This window comes from Lutra lutra, chromosome 8, assembly GCF_902655055.1.
Source record: "Lutra lutra chromosome 8, mLutLut1.2, whole genome shotgun sequence".
Lineage (NCBI taxonomy): Eukaryota > Metazoa > Chordata > Mammalia > Carnivora > Mustelidae > Lutra > Lutra lutra.
The window spans coordinates 27,102,714-27,121,665 of NC_062285.1; the positions used below are offsets into that span (position 1 = coordinate 27,102,714).

Consider the following 18,952-nt stretch of genomic DNA (forward strand, 5'->3'; position numbering starts at 1 on the left):
TTACCTTTAGGAAGGAAGGGCATAATTCTTTTGACTGAGGAAAAGGGTACCAGGGAGCTCTCGAGGTGCTGGAAATGGTCTACATCTTGATCTAGGTGGTCCTTACACAGATGAAAAAATTCTGAGATTTGTTATCTTTACTGTAGGTAAATTATATCTCAGCATCCTGACCTGGTCAGCTAGCATCCTGACCAAGAAGTCCTTAGTCCAGGAGCAGCCAACTAGAACTGCTTCTGTTATCTGTATTTGAGCAATATTAATTCCTCTGTTAACTAGCAAAATGAATGTGAGGAATGATTTTTTTTTTCTTGATGAAATCAGTGGTTAATTAGCCTGGTGGGCATTAAGAATGGGGTAAAATAGTTTAGACAGTCTCTATCCTTGAACAAACAGGGCATAAGACTCCATCCAACAAGGCCCCAGACATGTACCCTTAGACTGGATCCCAAAATTGTCCAGTCATTGGTTTGGAGGATTTCTGGGCTGCCTGATGTCTATCACAAGGAAAATGGAATCCTGCTTTGGGAATACTGGCAACTCGGTTTCAAGGGAAGCTGTCATCCTAAGTACTGGTCAGAGCACCTAAGAGGACACCGAGCTGGGACTCCAGGTGACAGAACGGAACATATGGGCTAGACTCTGCCTGACTACTCATACCCATTTTTTTAAGAAGTGACTTTATGCTGAATTTGTTTGGAAACTTGCTCTCATTATAAGCTGGCCATGATGCTGTAAGAGAACCCCAATCCTCACTCCACTACAACTTTCCGGTGGCTGCCATCCCCTACCCCAGAAAACTCAAAGAGCACATGTGACCAGTCTGGCTTAGCCCCATTGTCAGCAAGTATGAAGACCGTTAGAGCATGAAAATGTGCAGAGATGCGTGTCGGAGGGTGATACGTTTCCTTATGAACAAAATGAGGAATGAAACCAGGGGTGAGAAAAGTTGTATAAATGGGTACATGACAGCACAGCAACACCCAGAGAAAGACGCCAACCAGAGGGAGGTTTCCAGCAGCATCCACAGCTCTTAGAGGCTTGTACAGAGATAAAGAAGATATGATTGTAAATATTTGTGAACGACCCAAAATTAAATGAGATGAAAGACTCAGAATTCTAAAAGGTCTTGACAGGCTGATTTGGTGAACAAGACCTAACAAGATGAAATATACAATTTAGTTGTACAAATTTAACAACTCAGGACAAAAGGGACAAGGATCAAGGACAAAATCTTTTATACTTGTTATGCTTAAAACTTCTGGGGTTTTGGATAACAAGTTCAATGTGAATTGGAAGTATGTTATGGTCACCAAAAATGTAATGCATATGTTACATTTTTAAAAAAGTTTACTTTGAAAATCTGTAACGCAGACAGCTATTTGTACAACTATGTTCATAATTATTCACAAAAGCCAAAAGGGGGAAGCAACCCAAGGGTCCATTGACAGATGAACTGGATAAACAAAATGGGACATATCATTGGGGCACTTGGATGGCTCAGTCAGTTAAGGTCAGGTCATGACCTTTGGCTCCAGTCATGATCCCAAGGTCCTGGGTTAGGCTCCCTGCTCAGCAGGGGGTCTGCTCCTCTCTCTCTCTCTGCCCCTCCCCCTACTTGTGCTGTATCTCTCTCTCACAAATAAATATATATATTTTTTTATTTCTTTATTTTTAAAGATTTTTATAACAATTATTAGTATTTATTTTTTGTGTGCTTAGTTTCAGAATTTTATTTTATTTCTTTTTAGCGTAACAGTATTCATTGTTTTTGCACCACACCCAGTTTTGTTTATTTATTTGACAAGAGAGATCACAAGTAGGCAGAGAGGCAGGCAGAGAGAGAGGGTAAAGCAGGCTCCTTGCTGAGCAGAGAGCCCGATATGGGGCTCAATCGCAGGACCCTGGGATCTTGACCTGAGCCAAAGGCAGAGGTTTAACCCACTGAGCCACCCAGGAGCCCCTATATATATTTTTTAAATGGGACATATACATACAGAGGACTAGGATTCAGTCTTTATTCTTTAGATTTTTTTTTTTTTATTTGACAGAGAGAGATCACAAGCAGGCAGAGAGGCAGGCAAAGAGAGAAGAGGGAAGCAGCCTCCCTGCTGAGCAGAGAGCCTGATATGGGGCTCAATCCCAGGACCCTGAGATCATGACCTGAGCCAAAGACAGAGGCTTAACCCACTGAGCCACCTAGGTGCTCCTAGTACTCAGTCTTTAAAAGGAAGAAAATTCTAGCACCTGCCACAACATGGATGAACCTTGGGGACATTACGCCAAGTGAAATAAGCCGGCCACAAAAAGGCAAATTCTATAGATTCCACTTAGTTGAGGTCCCTAGATTTAGTCTAATTGATAGACAGAAAGTAGAACGGTGGTTATCAGGGGCTGGTTAGCAGCAGTGGTAAGTGGACAGAGTTTCCATCAGGGAAGATAAGAAGGCCCTGAAGATGGATGGTGGAGGCACACTGTGAACGGACTTTATGCCACTAAGCTGTGCATCTGAAAGTGCTTAAAATAGTAAATTTTATGTTACATATATTTTACCACAATCTTTTAAAAAGACTTATTTATTTATTTTTTTAGGGAGAGAAAGTGCATGCATGCCAGCAAGCAGGGGGAGGGGCAGAGGGAGAGAGAATCTGAAGCAGACTCCCTGCTGAGCACACTCCAACCAAGAGTCAGATGCTTAACCAACTGAGCCACCAAGGCGCCCATTTTACCACAATTTTTTAACGTCCATAAAAATGCAATGCAATCTTCTGCTCCATTAATATGAATAGTTTTTGCTGTCCTGCTCCATGCTTTGCTCTCAGAACATGCCTGAAGGCAAAGCATGGTTTCCCTACTTTGTAAGAGGTCAGAAAACGCTGCCTACCCAATCTACCTGCTCTACCAGCCCCGGGGTTCCTCCTTCTCTATCACACCAACTTCTTAGGACCCAGAATGGCTCATCTCCCTCCATGAGGGGATGCCTGGTCACCTGTTAAAGGAAGGGGCTCCCCAAACAAGTGCTTCATCAAGTTCCCAATGTCTCTGCCCTGGTTCCTGTCACACCCTGGGGCAAAAGGTTTGTCAGTCAGCAGAGCTGACTTCCGGGACACTCAGGGCATGGGCACCCCTTCAGAGAACCCCAGAAATCCTCTAGGTAATAAATATTTCAGAAAGCCTTGGCTCTCCATCCCACTTCCTCTCTGCTACCTCCCCAACAAACACACCCTCACACATGCACACAAACACACATGCACACGCGTACACACACACACACACACCTGAGTCTCTGCCTCCCAGAGGCAAACAGGTGATTGGTATATTTATTCATGCAATAAATATTCAGAGTTTTGGGGAAATTTTGAAGTTCAATTTTTTAAAAAGATTTATCTTTCCAGGGACTGTGTATCTCATAAATGACCACATTTATTGAACGCTACTATTATCACAACTTACCTCATTTCTCTCTCTCCTCCAATAAACTAGTCTAGGAAGCTGAGACAGGGAAGGAGCCCACAAGGCCCCCACAATGCCGGGGAATGTGAGGTCCCAAAAGGAGGATTGCAGAAAGGGGAAAGAATCATTCCCACTCTTGGTGTCCCTTTCTCTGTGGCTGTTCCTGCCTGTGTCCCCCTCCCCCCCGCCTCCTCCACAGGGCAGGAGAGGGGACTTGTCAGGCTTGCCCAGAGGAATGGAAGGGCTGTTCGCTCAGCCCCTTCTCGCTCTGTCCCTTGGGCACCCACTGGAAGCCCACCTAAAGTTTCTCTTCCCCATGCCTAGGAAGGAGGCCTGCAGCAGGCAGTGCCCCTTGATGTGGAGGTTCAGAATTAAGAAGCTCTTTATACTACAGACTCCAATTTAGCTTTTATCAGAAGTAGTTCTTACCTTGGTCTCTACCTGTCTGACCCCGCAACGCTAGTTCTCAACCAGTTCAGAGCACAGGTGGGAAGAGCACATTCCTAATGGGCCCTCGTACATCACACACATAACAAGGTGGTCCCAGGCAGGTCTGTGGGCAGAAAGCGAAGAGGCTGGGAAATGGCTTCACAGGGACACCCCATGACGCCAAGAATGTGCCAACAGGCCAGTGATCTCTGAGCCTGGAGCATCCAAGGTCCGCGAGGCTGTCATTATAGGACTTTTTCACTCTTTCGTTTCTGGAACAAAGGGACTTCCCCTAGACATGCAATCTGAGAGACCCAGCATTCAGTCTCTCTGAAGGAAATACCAGAGTCTCAGATAACAAAACAAAATGAAATCAGAAGGACAGTCCAAGTCCTCCTTATGATTATAAAAGGCACGGAACATTTATGGAGCCCAAAAAAGGTAAGCCACTCTTGGGCCTAAAACTCTTTCTGGCAAGTGCACAACCCACCTAACATTAGGTCTCCTCAACCCAGTGTGACACTCCCTCCCCACCTGTCTTGACGGATCCCATGAGCCAAGGAATCTCCATGTTTCCCACTCATCATGCTAGAGCCATAGTTGAGGTCTATAAATTTTGTATCCTCTTCCTCCAAGAACAAGAGAGGAATGAACAGCATCTGAGTAGCACTTGGTTAAAGGTATTAAAACATGAATCACTTCGTCAGTACTGCCCCACCTTGCCCCCACAAAGCAACCGCGCTAACATAAAGTAAATGCGGTGTATGACCTGACCTTACCTGGGGAAGGCTGAAACTGAACTGGATACGAGAAGGTAGTAAAGACATAGTAGTAATTGTGTGAGTTATGATTATGTTATTTTGGTTGTGTGAGGAAATTTCTTTCTTTCTTTCCTCCTTCCTTTCTTTCTTGGAGAGAATGAAAGGGATGGAAAACCATACTATATTAAGGGTGGAATATCAAGATCTCTTTTTTTAAACTGAGATGTAACTGACATACAACACTGTGAACATTTCAGATGTACAACGTGTTGATCTGGTGTCATCCTGGAGTCAGCTATCACTTCCACTGGTGTCACCATTTCTTTTTTTTTTTTTTTTTAAGATTTTATTTATTTATTTGACAGATAGAGATCACAAGTAGGCAGAGAGGCAGGCAGAGAAAGAAAGGGGGAAGCAGGTTCCCTGCTGAGCGGGGAGTCTGATGTGGGGCTCGATCCCAAGACCCTGGGATCATGACCTGAGCCGAAGGCAGAGGCCTTAACCCATTGAGCCACCCAGGCACCCCTCTTTTTTGTGCTCAGAACATTTATGATCTAGTCTGTCAGGAACTTCCAAGTTTATAATACAGTGTGTGAACTCAAATCACTGTGCTGTGCATTAGATTCCCCAGAACTTATTCAACTTCTCATGGTCAGTTTGTACCCTTTGACCAACCTCTCCCCAATTCTCCCCCTCCTGGTGCCTGGTAACCACCACTCTACACCCTGCTTCTACAACTTTGGCTCTTTTAGATTCCACATGTAAGCGGTATCATATATTGTCTTTCTCTGCCTGACTTACCTCACTTAGCCGAATGCCCTAGAAGTCCATCCATGTGGTCACATACGACAGGATTTCCTTCTTTCTCATGGTGGAATAATATTCCATTGAATGTACAAACCACATCTTATAGATCCAGTCATGTTGGCAGACACTTAGGTGGTTTCCATGTCTTGTATATTGTGAAATTGTGCAATAAAGTATCTTTAATTTACTTGAAAATATCTTAGCATTTTTTACAAATGGAGTGAATGAATGAATGAATGAATGAATAGCTGGCCTGATCCAGAGGACACAGAGCTAGTTAGTGGTGGGGCTGGTCAATAGTCCAGCGTCCTTCCTCTAATGTTTTACAAAAGACCATTTGTGAAGTTTTATATCCTTTATACCAGAGCAGCTACTCAAGGTGACTGTAGCCATGTAGAGGGCCATTAAGGCTCTGCCTACTCAGCTTTGGAGGGGCCCTACAGGCTCCCAATCTGTGTGGCAAACTGAGCTTTGATTTAAAAAAAAAAAAAAGTTGCTACAACCAAGTAATGGCCACATAGTCATTGAGCACTAGCCTGGGTGGACATTTGTTCCAAGTTTCTAAGGCCACATCAGTGTACCAAGAAACTCAATTCCCTCATAATGTAATAACATGACCTAACAGAATTAGTGTATAATCACACATAATAACCATGAACTGGAGATTTAAACCTCGCCACCTGGGGCAGCTCCAGCAATCAGAGCTTCCAGACGTGCCTCTCTCCCGGTTTCCTGGTTTCCTTGCAGCATGGCCCCCAAACGCCAGTCTTCGCTCCCGCCTCAAACGAAGAAACCGAGACTGCCTCCTGCCCCCAAGCCAGGGCAGACGTCAACATCTCAGCACTTGCATAAGGGAGAAAAAGAACAGCAAGAAGCAATTGAACATATTGATGAAGTACAAAATGAAATAGACAGACTTAATGAACAAGCCAGTGAGGAGATTTTGAAAGTAGAACAGAAATATAACAAACTCCGCCAACCATTTTTTCAGAAGAGGTCGGAATTGATCGCCAAAATCCCCAATTTTTGGGTAACAACATTTGTCAACCATCCACAAGTGTCTGCACTGCTTTGGGAGGAGGATGAAGAGGCGCTGCATTATTTGACAAGAGTTGAAGTGACAGAATTTGAAGATATTAAATCAGGTTACAGAATAGATTTTTATTTTGATGAAAACCCTTACTTCGAAAATAAAGTTCTCTCCAAAGAATTTCATCTGAATGAGAGTGGTGATCCATCTTCAAAGTCCACTGAAATCAAATGGAAATCTGGAAAGGATTTGACGAAACGTTCAAGTCAAACACAGAATAAAGCCAGCAGGAAGAGACAGCATGAGGAACCAGAGAGCTTCTTCACCTGGTTTACTGACCATTCTGATGCAGGTGCAGATGAGTTAGGAGAGGTCATCAAAGATGATATTTGGCCAAATCCATTACAGTACTACTTGGTTCCCGATATGGATGATGAAGAAGGGGAAGGAGAAGAGGATGATGATGATGATGAAGAAGAAGAAGGATTGGAAGATATTGATGAAGAAGGAGATGAGGATGAAGGTGAAGAAGATGAAGATGATGATGAGGGGGAGGAAGGAGAGGAGGATGAAGGAGAAGATGACTAATGGAACACTGATGGATTCCAACCTTCCTTTTTTAATTTTCTTCAGTCCCTGGGAGCAAGTTGCCGTCTTTTTTTTTTTTTTTCCTTTTTCTTTTTCTTTTCTCCTCTCGTGCTCATTCGCCCTGTTTTTTGAAGTCTCCTTTTTCTCTCCCTTTATACCATGGTTCTCAGCTTATCTTGGGGGGAAATACCTTGAGCAGAATACAGTGGGAAAAGAATCTCTACCCCTTTTTGTTCCAAATTCATTTTTGTCCCTTCCTGTCTCAACAAAAACAAAAACTTTATGGAATCAACACCACCGTGCTCTGTGGGAAAAAAGAAAAACCTTCTGCTCCCTTAGCTCTGCTGGAAGCTGGAGGGTGCTAGGCCCCTGTGCAGTAGTGCATAGAATTCTAGCTTTTTTCCTCCTTTCTCTGTATATTGGGCTCAGAGATTACACTGTGTCTCTATGTGAATATGGACAGTTAGCATTTACCAACATGTACCTGTCTACTTTCTCTTGTTTAAAAAAAAGAAAAAAAAAACTTTAAAAAATGGGGTTATAGAAGGTCAGCAAAGGGTGGGTTTGAGATGTTTGGGTGGGTTAAGTGGGCATTTTGACAACATGGCTTCTCCTTTGGCATGTTTAATTGTGATGTTTAACGGACATCCTTGCAGTTTAAGATGACACTTTTAAAATAAAACTCTCTCCTAATGATGACTTGAGCCCTGCCACTCGGGAGAATCAGCAGAACTTGTAGGATCTTATTTGGAATTGACATTCTCTATTGTAATTTTGTTCCTGTTTATTTTTAAATTTTCTTTTTGTTTCACTGGAAAGGAAAGATGATGCTCAGTTTTAAACGTTAAAAGTGGACAAGTTGCTTTGTTACAATAAAACTAAATGTGTACACACACACACACAAAAAAAAAAAACCATGAACTGCTTACTACATACCAGGGACTATTCTAAGCATTTGACAAGAGTGATCTCAGTTAATCACCACAGCCTCCCAGAGATTATTGTCTCCACCATGTAGATGAAGTGACTGGGGCACAGGGAGTTTAAGAAACTTGCCAAGCCCACAGAGCCTTGAGGGACAGAGTCAGCATTTGATGATGACTCTGTCATACATCCTCCTTAAGGCCACGTGCCACTTCCTCATAGTCATGCCTAATGTTTTTCACTGGGAGAAATGGTCCAGGGATAATTCTTTCTCATTGCTGCCTTTAAAAATACTACAGGAGAATTGGGGATCCTGAGTGGCTCAGTCAGTTAGGTGTCTGACTCTTGGTTTCGGCTCATGTCATGATCTCATGGATCATGGGACTGAGCCCCGTTTCGGACTCCATGCCTGGCAGAGAGTGTGCTTGTCCTTCTCCCTCTGCTCCTCCACTGCCTCCACTCACACTCTCATATAAATAAATAAGCCTTTAAAAAAAATACTACAGAAGATAAAAAACCAAAAGTAAAAGAGAAAAATAAAATCTGACACATAGGCCAAAAAAAGTCTGATTTCAGAAAAATCTTTAGCTCTGTTTTCCTCATAAAAATTTCAAATTATTCACATGTTGTTTAACTCTTCCTCAAACAAAACTGGGTAAGAAGTCCAGGCAGCTCTGCCATTTCTCCTCTAGAAAACTACTTGGAGGCTGCCCAGTGGGCAGCAGCGGCCTAAGGCCGCCCATTCAGCCTCTCATCGTGAAGTGATAGAAAGCTGTCAGTCATTTCCTTGAAGGGTTCTGGGTGACTTCCTGCAGAAAAGTCTTCACACTCCACACACACACACACACACACACACACACACAAGATATAAAGGAGAATGCAGTCAACTTTCCAGTACTTTTACTATTTTTCAGTACTGACAAAAAATTTGAATGAATTAATTCCTTCTTTAACGTTGTGCCATCAAAGCTAAAATAAGACAAAAGACCAAGAAAGTTAGATTCAAACAACCAGTCCTAGAAAGGGGGAGGTATCTTAGGATGAATTGGGGAAACCAACATCTTGGGTGGTGCTCAACCCTGTTCCAGAGCCCCTCCCTCCATTAGTCCAAATACCCCAACAGGAATAAATGAAGGGTGGCTTGTGTTTCCGGTTTGTGTTTTCACAGAAACCGGAATTCTCAACAGAAGTCAAAATCAAATGAAGATACAGCATAGGTAGGATCTGAAGGCATGGAGGGAAGGGGAGCCTAAAAACCAGATCAACACCAACTGAGTGGTCTAACTCCATAGGGTTTAGTGATAACTGGTATTGAGGTTGCCACAAAGGGCTTTGATTACAAGAGGAGAAAGGTTTATATTGTGGCTAAGATCCCTACTGGAAAAAAGCCTAGCTTCCTCAAATATAAGCAGCCTGAATGATAAAGCTAGTAATTGAAGGCAAGAAGCCATATTTCTGCAACAGAAATGAACACTGTTATCTACAAAGGACAAGAGCCTCTCCCACAGAGGAACTTTTCATTCCTCCCCCAAATATATTATCGTTAAAACTAGTATTTGACATTCACCAAATGCCAACAACATGCCTATATCTGCTATTATGACCACATCATTAGTTCACCTCTGAACTGACTTTCCAAACATTGTTAACTTCATCCTGGACAACAACAGGCAGGCACGAAGATAAGGAAGGCAATTAAGAGATATGCTTACAATAAAAATTAAGTAGTGATAAAATTTTCTGCATTGTCTAGCCATGGTTTATGACTTTTATATTAAAAAGACTGGGAACCTTTTTTCTTGTTGTGACTACTGCAGCCAAGGCAGATGCGGTGATTATAAATGGCTAAAGGCAAGTCAGGAAAAGAAAAGATCTTGGGACAGTCTCCTGTCTAAAACTGTGGGTTAACATTATAAGATGATGCTACCTGAAATATCTAAAGGAAAAATCTGTCTGCTCTGCAGTCCAATCATGTCTCCCCCTTTCCAGGCCATATTTCTTGAGCTCTGCATCTCACCCTGGGGACGGCAAGGCTGACACTGAAGTCAGCAGAGTAACAAGAGGAAGGAAGCTGAAGGAAGGAAGCCACAGGAAGCCAAAACAAAAATGGCGGAACCAGAGCTAGGTCTAACTCAACTCGAGTCGTGAAGAGTTCAAACCCCCAGGGTGGTTGCATTCTAGAACCCTCATGTTGCTTCGTTCTGTGTCTTTTTCTCCTCCAAGTCTCCGATTCCAGGGGAATGGACATTGCTATAGCTGTTCTCACGCCCGACTATGTGAACATAACACATGGTTTGTGCCTCCCTATTGTAACTACTAATTCTTATGCCTGTCTATCCCCTCCCCTGCCATTTCAGGGGCCTCAAAACACGAGCAACGTCATTTATCCACCTGTGTGTTTGACAGCAGCACCTGGCACAGAGAGGACATCTATCATCTCTATCCCACAAAAAATGAACAGATCTTATAAACAGACAATTCCTGAGAAGACTTTCTGCTGATAAATGTCCTTCCGACTGAAGCCAAAGTTTCACTCTTGAAGGTTAATGCCTTTAGCTCTGCTGTCCAGTCCTTAACAAAACAGATCTCTTTGAAAGGGGTGTCCCTGTTTTCTCAACTGCTAATATATAAAGGGAGTAAAAGAAACTGGCTCAAAACTGAAGGGGAGTATTAAAGAAGAGAGAAATAGGGAAGAGAAGAGGAAAGAGTAAAGAACTGAGAGGAAAAGGGGTCGTGAAAAAGAGGCAAAGACATATCCAGCCTTCTTCAGACCTTTGCCTGGAATCCACCATCACCCCCTCCTCTCTCCACAGAACTGTGGGCACTTCCAAGTCTACTCCCTTCTAAGGTGCTTCCCCTTGCAAATAAAGTGGAGGAAGCAGTTTTTCATTTTCCCCAAAATGCTCCACAATGGCTGAACATTCCTTTTTGATCTTTTATTTGTTATAAAAGAAAACAAAGGAAGAGAAAAGGACTCCACATATAACCATCCACGATCTAAAAGAACAGAATGGAGCCATCTGGCTGGCTCTGTCAGTGGAGCATGCAACGCTTGATCTCGGGGTTGTGAGTTCAAGCCCCATGTTAGGTGTAGAGATTACTTAAAAATAAAATCTTGAAAATGAATGAATGAGTGAGTGAGTGAGTGAGTGAATGAATGAACGAAAAGAGCAGAATGATTAGACTTTACACATATGAAAACCCCAAAGGTGAATATTCAAGGTCTGGTATGGCAGCTACAAGGGTGACTAAAACTGGAAGGGCTTTGCAGGTCCATTTGAATCAAACTATTAGCAGAATGAAGTTCCAATTTTGTATAGTATTTCAGGAGGACCAAAGTTAGTTGTTTCTTTGTTTTTTTTTTTTTAAGTAATCTCTACACTCAACATGGGGCTCGAACTCACAACTCCAAGATCAAGAGTCAGATGCTCTTCTAACCGAGCCAGTCAGGCGCCCTAGGAACCAAAGTTTTAAGGAAAGCAAACTACTAGTTAAGACTCCTGTAATAACTCTTTGAGCCTTTGGTTTAAATTTTATGGAGTTTGGGTCCATTCTAATTCCTTGGAAGACCTGAAGAATTATTACCTGCTGCATTTTTATGCTATCAGAGAGATCCTCTTTCATACATTTAAAAATAAATCATGAACTTGCATTTTTTTTCACCTGTATATACAAGAAAATTCATTTTACACAATTTCCAATCCATTCTGTGTTCCGGAGACTTTGCTGAGATGGATTCTTTACCAAGCACTTCTCAGGCTATAGGGAGGTTTTCGTTCCCATCTTTGAGTAGAATGTATAAAGTTTAGACTGAGGGGCAAAAAAAGAGTTCGGCTCTTGTCACACAAACAAACAACACCAACAAAACGTATATATGAATGTACCCAAAAGGACCAAGAATGGCAGGAGGAAAAAAAAGGTCAAGCAACAGATATAATAGTTCATAAATGCCAGGTGACACAAAGGCAAGTCTTCTAAGGAGCTTCAAGAGATTGAACCCCAGAGCAGCCCCAGCTTCACCTGTCTCCGGATTTAAACAGGACTATTGTCCTGTGTAACATAGAGTAAAATTATTTTTCTTTTCACAGGTTTGTGCTAGACTGCAATGCAAATCAGGCCACCACATTCTTCCCCATGTTTCTGAAAAAGACAAAATCTCATCAGCCTCTTGGTGACAAAGACACAGCAGAAGAAACAACGTTAAGTCCTCGCCCCCATCTCAGGGCTCTGAGCCTGTCAGATTCAAGTGCAAACCACTCAGGAGGGCAGCTGGGCAGCCTGCTCACCGAGCAGATGATCACGCTAACCCTGCTGGTGGAAGCGGGGAGGAAGAAAAAGAAAAGCCCATATCCACAGTCATTATCACAACGAAGCCCTAAAATGCAGGCAAATAAAAAAGCACAGAACGTTTCTGTCCTATCAATCCAATCTCTGTAGCTCAACTAAATGGCGATAAAGCTTCCTGCAAACATAAAGGGACGTACATTTGCAGAATTTGAAAGCTCAGGGCTCTCACTCTTTGGTCTCCAGTCAATAAATGCACCATAGGCGAACATTTTCAATAAATATTAAACCGCAACAGACAACCATTCTGGTCTCTGAGACACACGCAGTGTTTTTACCCGCAGAAAGCACCTGTCGTAATAACTTCAAAAATGAGTTGTGGAAAAGAAAAATAATTTTACTCTGTGGTAACAGGACAATAGTCCTCAGATAGCCAGGCATTGGCACTGGGATAATAGCCCCTGGTAGACACGGACAAGAGTGCCTAACATCTGTCCTGCCCAGACTATGGGAGCAGAAGATGGGAAAGAATCCTGCAGCAGAAGGTTGAGGTCTTGGAAAAATATACTGTGGAAAGCCAAAATCAAATAGAAATATTGTGTCTTTCTTTAAAAAAAAAAAACAAAAACAGGGCGCCTGAGTGGCTCAGTGGGTTGAGCCTCTGCCTTCAGCTCGGGTCATGATCTCAGGGTCCTGGGATTAAGCCCCACATCGGGCTCTCTGCTTGGCAGGAAGACTGCTTTCCCCCCTCTCTCTCTGCCTGCCTCTCTGCCTACTTGTGATCTCTGTCTGTCAAATAAATAAATCAAATCTTTAAAACAAAAACAAAAACAAAAAACAAAAAAAAAGGGTGTTTGGTTTGTATTCAGTGTCCAAAGACAAGTTTCTTTACTTGTTGCTGTCAAACCAAAGTCAAAACTATTAACTATTCACTACCTGGTAGAATGGAGCCACGCAGGAAGGAAAGAGGTAGGCTTCCTCTATGTTACGGAGAACAAATCTAACACATCTCTACCAGTGTCTCAAACTTCTGAAGGAACGGTGAGAATTTTAAATCTCAGGGTTAATCATCCCTGGCATAACATCAAAAATGGAGACCCACTACCCCTGGGTGAGAGGTCAGCAGTTGTAGGCAAATTTCATAAAATGTTTAAATTCATGATGAGTGAAATGAATAGAAAAGGGGTCACGACAGACAGGAATGTGCCCACAAGGAAAAGACATGCCCAGGGACCTCTCCTCATGGAATAACCTGTGCTTAGAAAACAGGGTTTTCACTCTGGAAAACAGTATGGAGGTTCCTCAAAAAGTTAGAAATAGAATTACCCTATGACCCAGCAATTGCCCTACTAGATATTTATCCAAAGGATACAAACATAATGATTCGAAGGGATACCTGCATCCCAGTGTTTATAGTGGCAATGTCCACAATAGCCAAACTATGGAAAGAGCCCAGATCAGACGTCCATCGACAGTGGAATGGAAAATGTGGTATATATACACAATGGAATATTACTCAGCCATCAGAAAGAATGAAATCACCATTTCCAACGACATGGATGGAACTGAGGGCATTACGTTAAGCAAAATAACTCCAAGAAAGAAAAACACCGTATGATCTCACTCATCTATGAAATTTAAGAAACAAAACAGATAAACCTAGGGGAAGGGAAGGAAAAATAAAATAAGATGAAATCAGAGAGAAAGGCAAACCATAAGAGATTCTTAACTCTAGGAAAAAAACCAAGGGTTGCTGGAGGGGAGGTGGGCGTGGGGATGAGGTAACTGGATGATGGGCATTAAGGAGGGCACAGGATGTACTGAGTGCTGGGTGTTTTATGCAACTGATGAATCACTAAATTCTACCCTGAAACTAATAATATACTATACACTTACTAAACTGAATTTAAATTTTAAAAAAATTTTAAAGAAAACAGGTTATTCTTTGAAGCTGAGTATGACATTTAGGAAAGGAACTGAATTAATGTCCTAAAGAACTAAACCTTTTTCATCCTTTCAGGTCAGAGAGGACAATGGCCACAAAAAGTTTCATCAGGGCAGAGGATGAACAGGTCATTTACCCAATGTGAAGGAGAGTACCAGAGGTAGACAAAAGACACCAAGAGTAGTTCAGAGTGAAGATTCTTTTCCCAGGCAGATCTGTGAGCAGGGGTCCAAAATGAAGAGGACAACGACCATTGCTCAGAGTGAAGGGCCAAGGCCCTTGGCCCCCAGAACAGCTCGGACACAGAGTGGGCTATGCAGGAAAGAGGTAAACACAGCAAAGCCTGACTCCTATCCTTGCAAAGGCCACTTACAAAGGTGGCCCTTGGCTGGGATCTGAGAAATTCAACTTATAAAGCGTTCCCACCACTTTAACTCTTTAATTGATGAGAGTGGCTCACTGTGCCTATCTGTTTATGCAATCCATGTGGTTTATGCCCAAGTAGAACGAAAAGGCAGAGAAAGGGAGAATTCACTCTCTCCCCCGATGATAAGCTGGGACATCGGCCTTCTCCTCTCCTCAGACTGGGATTACACCACTGGCTCTCCTGGGTCTCCAACTTCCTGACAGCAAATCATGGGGCCTCTCAGTCTCCATAATGACATGAGCCAATCCTTTATCATAACTCCGTACCTATCCATCCATCCATCTTCTATTGATTCTCTTTCTCCGGAGAACCTTAAGACAGAGTATTACTTAATAGGTTTGAGCATATCACAGGGAGTGTAACTCTTTCATTATGAATGAAGATTTGCTGAATTTTTGCAATCCTCAGGCAATCACCTGTTAGATGCTATTATTCCTAAAGCCACAGCTAATTTAGGGCCAGTATTGAAGGCTCACAACTGGTGAGAGGAACAGCCTGGAATATATAAGCCAGCACCCAGCCTACTTAATAATTTTCAGTGGACCCCGGCCAGCTCCTGGCCCCTGCTAATGACAAGAGTGGCTATCTACTGGGCATCCATGATCTGGGCTCGACCCTTCGCACACATCACTGCAAAGCTACAAATCTTTTGCGGAAGAGATTCAGAAAGGCCAAGCAACTAGTCACAAGTCACAAGTCAAGTTGGTGTGTCTGATTCCAAATCCCATATACTCTGTACCATCATGCTACAGCCAACTACAATTTAAGAAATACTCTAACAGACTGGGGTTTTAATTTAGTCTTTGGAAGAGAGAAAATTTAGGGCTGGTTATTCAAGGTAAGAAAGCAACAGAAAAGTAAGAAAGCTTTCCTCTGTTGGTATATACAAAAATATTCAGTATTACTCTAGGCCTTTGGGAATACTAAGGGCCCCAGCCCAGATCAGATCCCAAAGGCCTGAAAATTTGTTGAAACTCGTAGGACCACTGCCCCCATGACAGACAACCTTCTAAGCGTCTTGTTCTGTTCTAGTTGAAGGGAAAAAAAAAAAACAAAAAAAAAAACTGTACTAATGTGTACAAAGGCTTCCACGATGGGGAAAAGGAAAAAAAAAAAAAAAGGTTTTTGCTGAATATCTGCTTTCCTTCTGGGATTCTGGAATTTGGATACATGCTAGACAGAGAGTGCCTAACTAACCAGCCCCCAATAAAAACTCTGACCATTGAGTCTCTAACAAGCTCTTCTGGTACACATTTCACACATATTTTCACAACCCCAGTGCTGTGGGTATGGAGGCCGAGAGACACCCCCCCACCAGTCTTCTATCTGCAAGCTGGGGAACCAGAAAAGCCAACAGGAAGATTCAGTGTGAGTCCAAAGGCCTGAGAACCAGGAGCTCCAAGGTCCAAGGGCAAGAGAAGACAGACGTCCCAGCTCAAGAAAGAAGAAAGCAAATTCACCTTTCTGCTGCCTTTTTGTTCCACTCAGGCATTCAGAATTGAAAGAGGCCCACCCACATGGGGGAGGATAGTCCGCTTTACTCATCTACTGATTCAAGTGCTACTTTCTTCCAGAGACCCTCACCAACACACTCAGAAATAATGTTTTACCAGCTATCTGGGCACCCTTCAGCCCAACCAAACTGACACATAAAATTACCCATCATACTATATGACTGCAAAGATTCTGAATCCATGATCTGGTTTTTCCCTTCTTCTCTGTGGTTTTCATTCGGCAAATATACACCAAGTGCCAGCTTTGTGGGGATCCATACGTAAGGCATTTGGGGGAGAGACCGAAGGTCCCAGTCTGCTTCAAATCAGGTGGAACCTGAACAAGGATTCCAAAATTTCATGCATTGGAATGATCAGATTCTCGTTCTCTAGGACTAGGTTCATCCTCTGTCAACTAAATCACCAAGCAAAGTCAGGAGAGAGGACCATAAGAAAACCTAGACTGCTTTGTCTGAAAAAGCAAATATTAAAAAAAAAAAAAAAAACAACCTTTAGACTACAAAAACATCTATTCAAAAGGGTATATGCACCCCTATGTTATACTAGCATTATTTATGAGAGCTGTGATATGGAAGCAGCCCAAGTGTCCATCAATTAATAAATGGATAAAGTAGATGGGGTATATACACATGACAGAATATTATTTAGCCATCAAAAAGAATGAACTCTTGCCATTTGCAATCATGTGGATGGACTGAGAGAGTATTACATCAAGTGAAATAAGTCAGGAGAAAGACAAATACCATATGATTTCACTCATATGTGGAATTTAAGAAACAAAACAAATGAACGAAGGGAAAAAAGAAACAAACCCAAAATACTCTTAACTATAGAAAACAAAGAGACGGTCACCAGAGGGAGATGGGGGGTGATGGGTGATTCAGGTGAAGAGGATTAAGAGTACCCTTATCGTGATGAACACTGAGTAATGTACAGAATTGTTGATTCACTATATTGTACACTGGAAATGAACATAACAATTATATTGGGATTAAAATTTTTTAAAAATTAAATAAAAAGACGTGAAAAATAAATAAATAAATAATCAAACCTTTCCATCTGAAAAAGAAAAAAATATATTATGCACCTGGAGAGGGAAGTGAGGGAAAAAAGAAAGCTAGAAATTTTTGGTGATTAAATCCCATGGCCTGCAGAAGGGCACTTGGTAGTAATGAGAACCATCAGTGAATCTCCAGGAAAGAGTTAGGCATTAAAGCACCTGAGATGAGAGAAGGTTTTCAGCTGGGAGACTGGGGGGTAGGGGGTGGGGATCTCCAGGCCCCTGCCTAATCTCTAAGAAAACAGTATAAATAGTATAAATAGGGTCATTCTGAGGTTGGCTGAGACAAAACCCGGGCCTAGCACCTGGTGTGTGGTCTGTCCGTTTCTCCCTGGCAGGATGACAGCATTCATGCCCTGCCCACCCCCATGCACAGAAGGTATCTGGGCACTACCTGTGGTCCTTTGTAGTTCTCCAGCAACATAGTTCAGAGATTGTTAAATCATCGCAGAACATTTGCATTCACTTTAATTCTATGGACCTTGTGTAAGACTCTCAGGAAAAAAAAAAAAAAGGCCTATAAAAAGTTGCAAAGAAGATCTTCAAATCCTCAATAGAAGAAAGAAGGTTGTAAATCTTAAAAATGTCATATAGAAAAATGCATAATAGCCATGACTTCTAACTTTGCTAGCTAATCCCTTCAGGGAATCAGCAAAAAAGAAGAAAAGTCAGACATGGTCATGCAGGCAAGGTGAGAGGCCAAAGTACGGCCAGCTGCCCCCCTTCTCCCCACCCCTGGAGGAGGAGAGGACACACTCATTCCACCCACACCCGCCTGGTTCCTTCTCACCAGTCAGGCTGGTGCTCTGAACAGCCACGGTGTTTGTTCTGGAATACTGGGAGAATCTTTTAAGCAAATCATTCCTTGGGGGTCGTGAGAGGGTCATTTATTACCACTTGGTCATGTGTGTGATTACTCGGTTCCCATGGGCGGGGCGGGGGGCGGGGGTCTGAGAACCAGCCCTGTACCCACTTCATCTCTTCATCCCTATTTCTGTCTGCTTTCCCTCAATGACCAAGTGATGAGAGCCTCAGACTCCTCCAGACCCAACCTCTGCCCTAGTTCCCTCTGGCAACTGGATGGTCTAGCACATAGTGTGGATGAGCTCAGAGCAACGCTCGGTTTCCACATCAGCCCTCACCGAGCAGGGATTACAGTGCTGCTGTGAAAACCAGCTCCCGCCTCCAAGTGGCATATGTAGGTGAGATAGGATTTGATCAACGTCGCCACAAAAACGGCCTTTAACGCTGTGGTTTATTGTTTTAATTTTCTTCGTCCTTTCTCTTCTACAATAATAAGACGATAAGAGCAAGGTGGAGAAAGCATACATTTTAAAAAAATAAGAAAATGAGGCAAATCTCCTGATTTGTTATCACATCTCTGCATAAAAGCTCCAAGAGAGAAACAATAGAGACATCCAACCCTCAAGACAGGAAGATTCCAGCTCCAGCTCTGGCCCTAAGGAAGCGTGTGGTCTCCGGAATCCGGGCAGGTGTCTGTCTGGTCTCAGTTTTCTTCACTTGCAAAATCAACGACGTAGTGCTTCATTCTCAAGACTACAGCATGTGACCCAGAAGGAAGACATGGGGAAGGTCGTGTAATTAATTCAAATGACCTGGGGTAGTGGCTAATTTGATTTAGTGAAAGCTGAAAGGCATTGATCCCTTTTCCACCCTTGGAAGGAGCAGGAGCTCAGAGCAGCCAGGCTCTGCCCTGTGGCAAGCCTGGCGTT

At 42.8% G+C, this 18,952-nt stretch overlaps 2 protein-coding genes across 2 annotated transcripts in view; one reads left to right on the forward strand and one right to left on the reverse strand.

Annotated features, from left to right (window-relative positions):
• Positions 1-18,952, reverse strand: part of CAMK1D (calcium/calmodulin dependent protein kinase ID) — a 431,780-nt gene that overhangs the window by 350,917 nt on the left and 61,911 nt on the right. The gene's annotated exons all lie outside the window — the stretch shown is intronic.
• LOC125106663 (protein SET-like) lies at positions 6,189-7,883 on the forward strand. Its single transcript, XM_047741037.1, has one exon. The coding sequence runs from the start codon at positions 6,196-6,198 to the stop codon at positions 7,063-7,065; it is 870 nt and encodes a 289-aa protein (XP_047596993.1). The 5' UTR covers positions 6,189-6,195; the 3' UTR covers positions 7,066-7,883.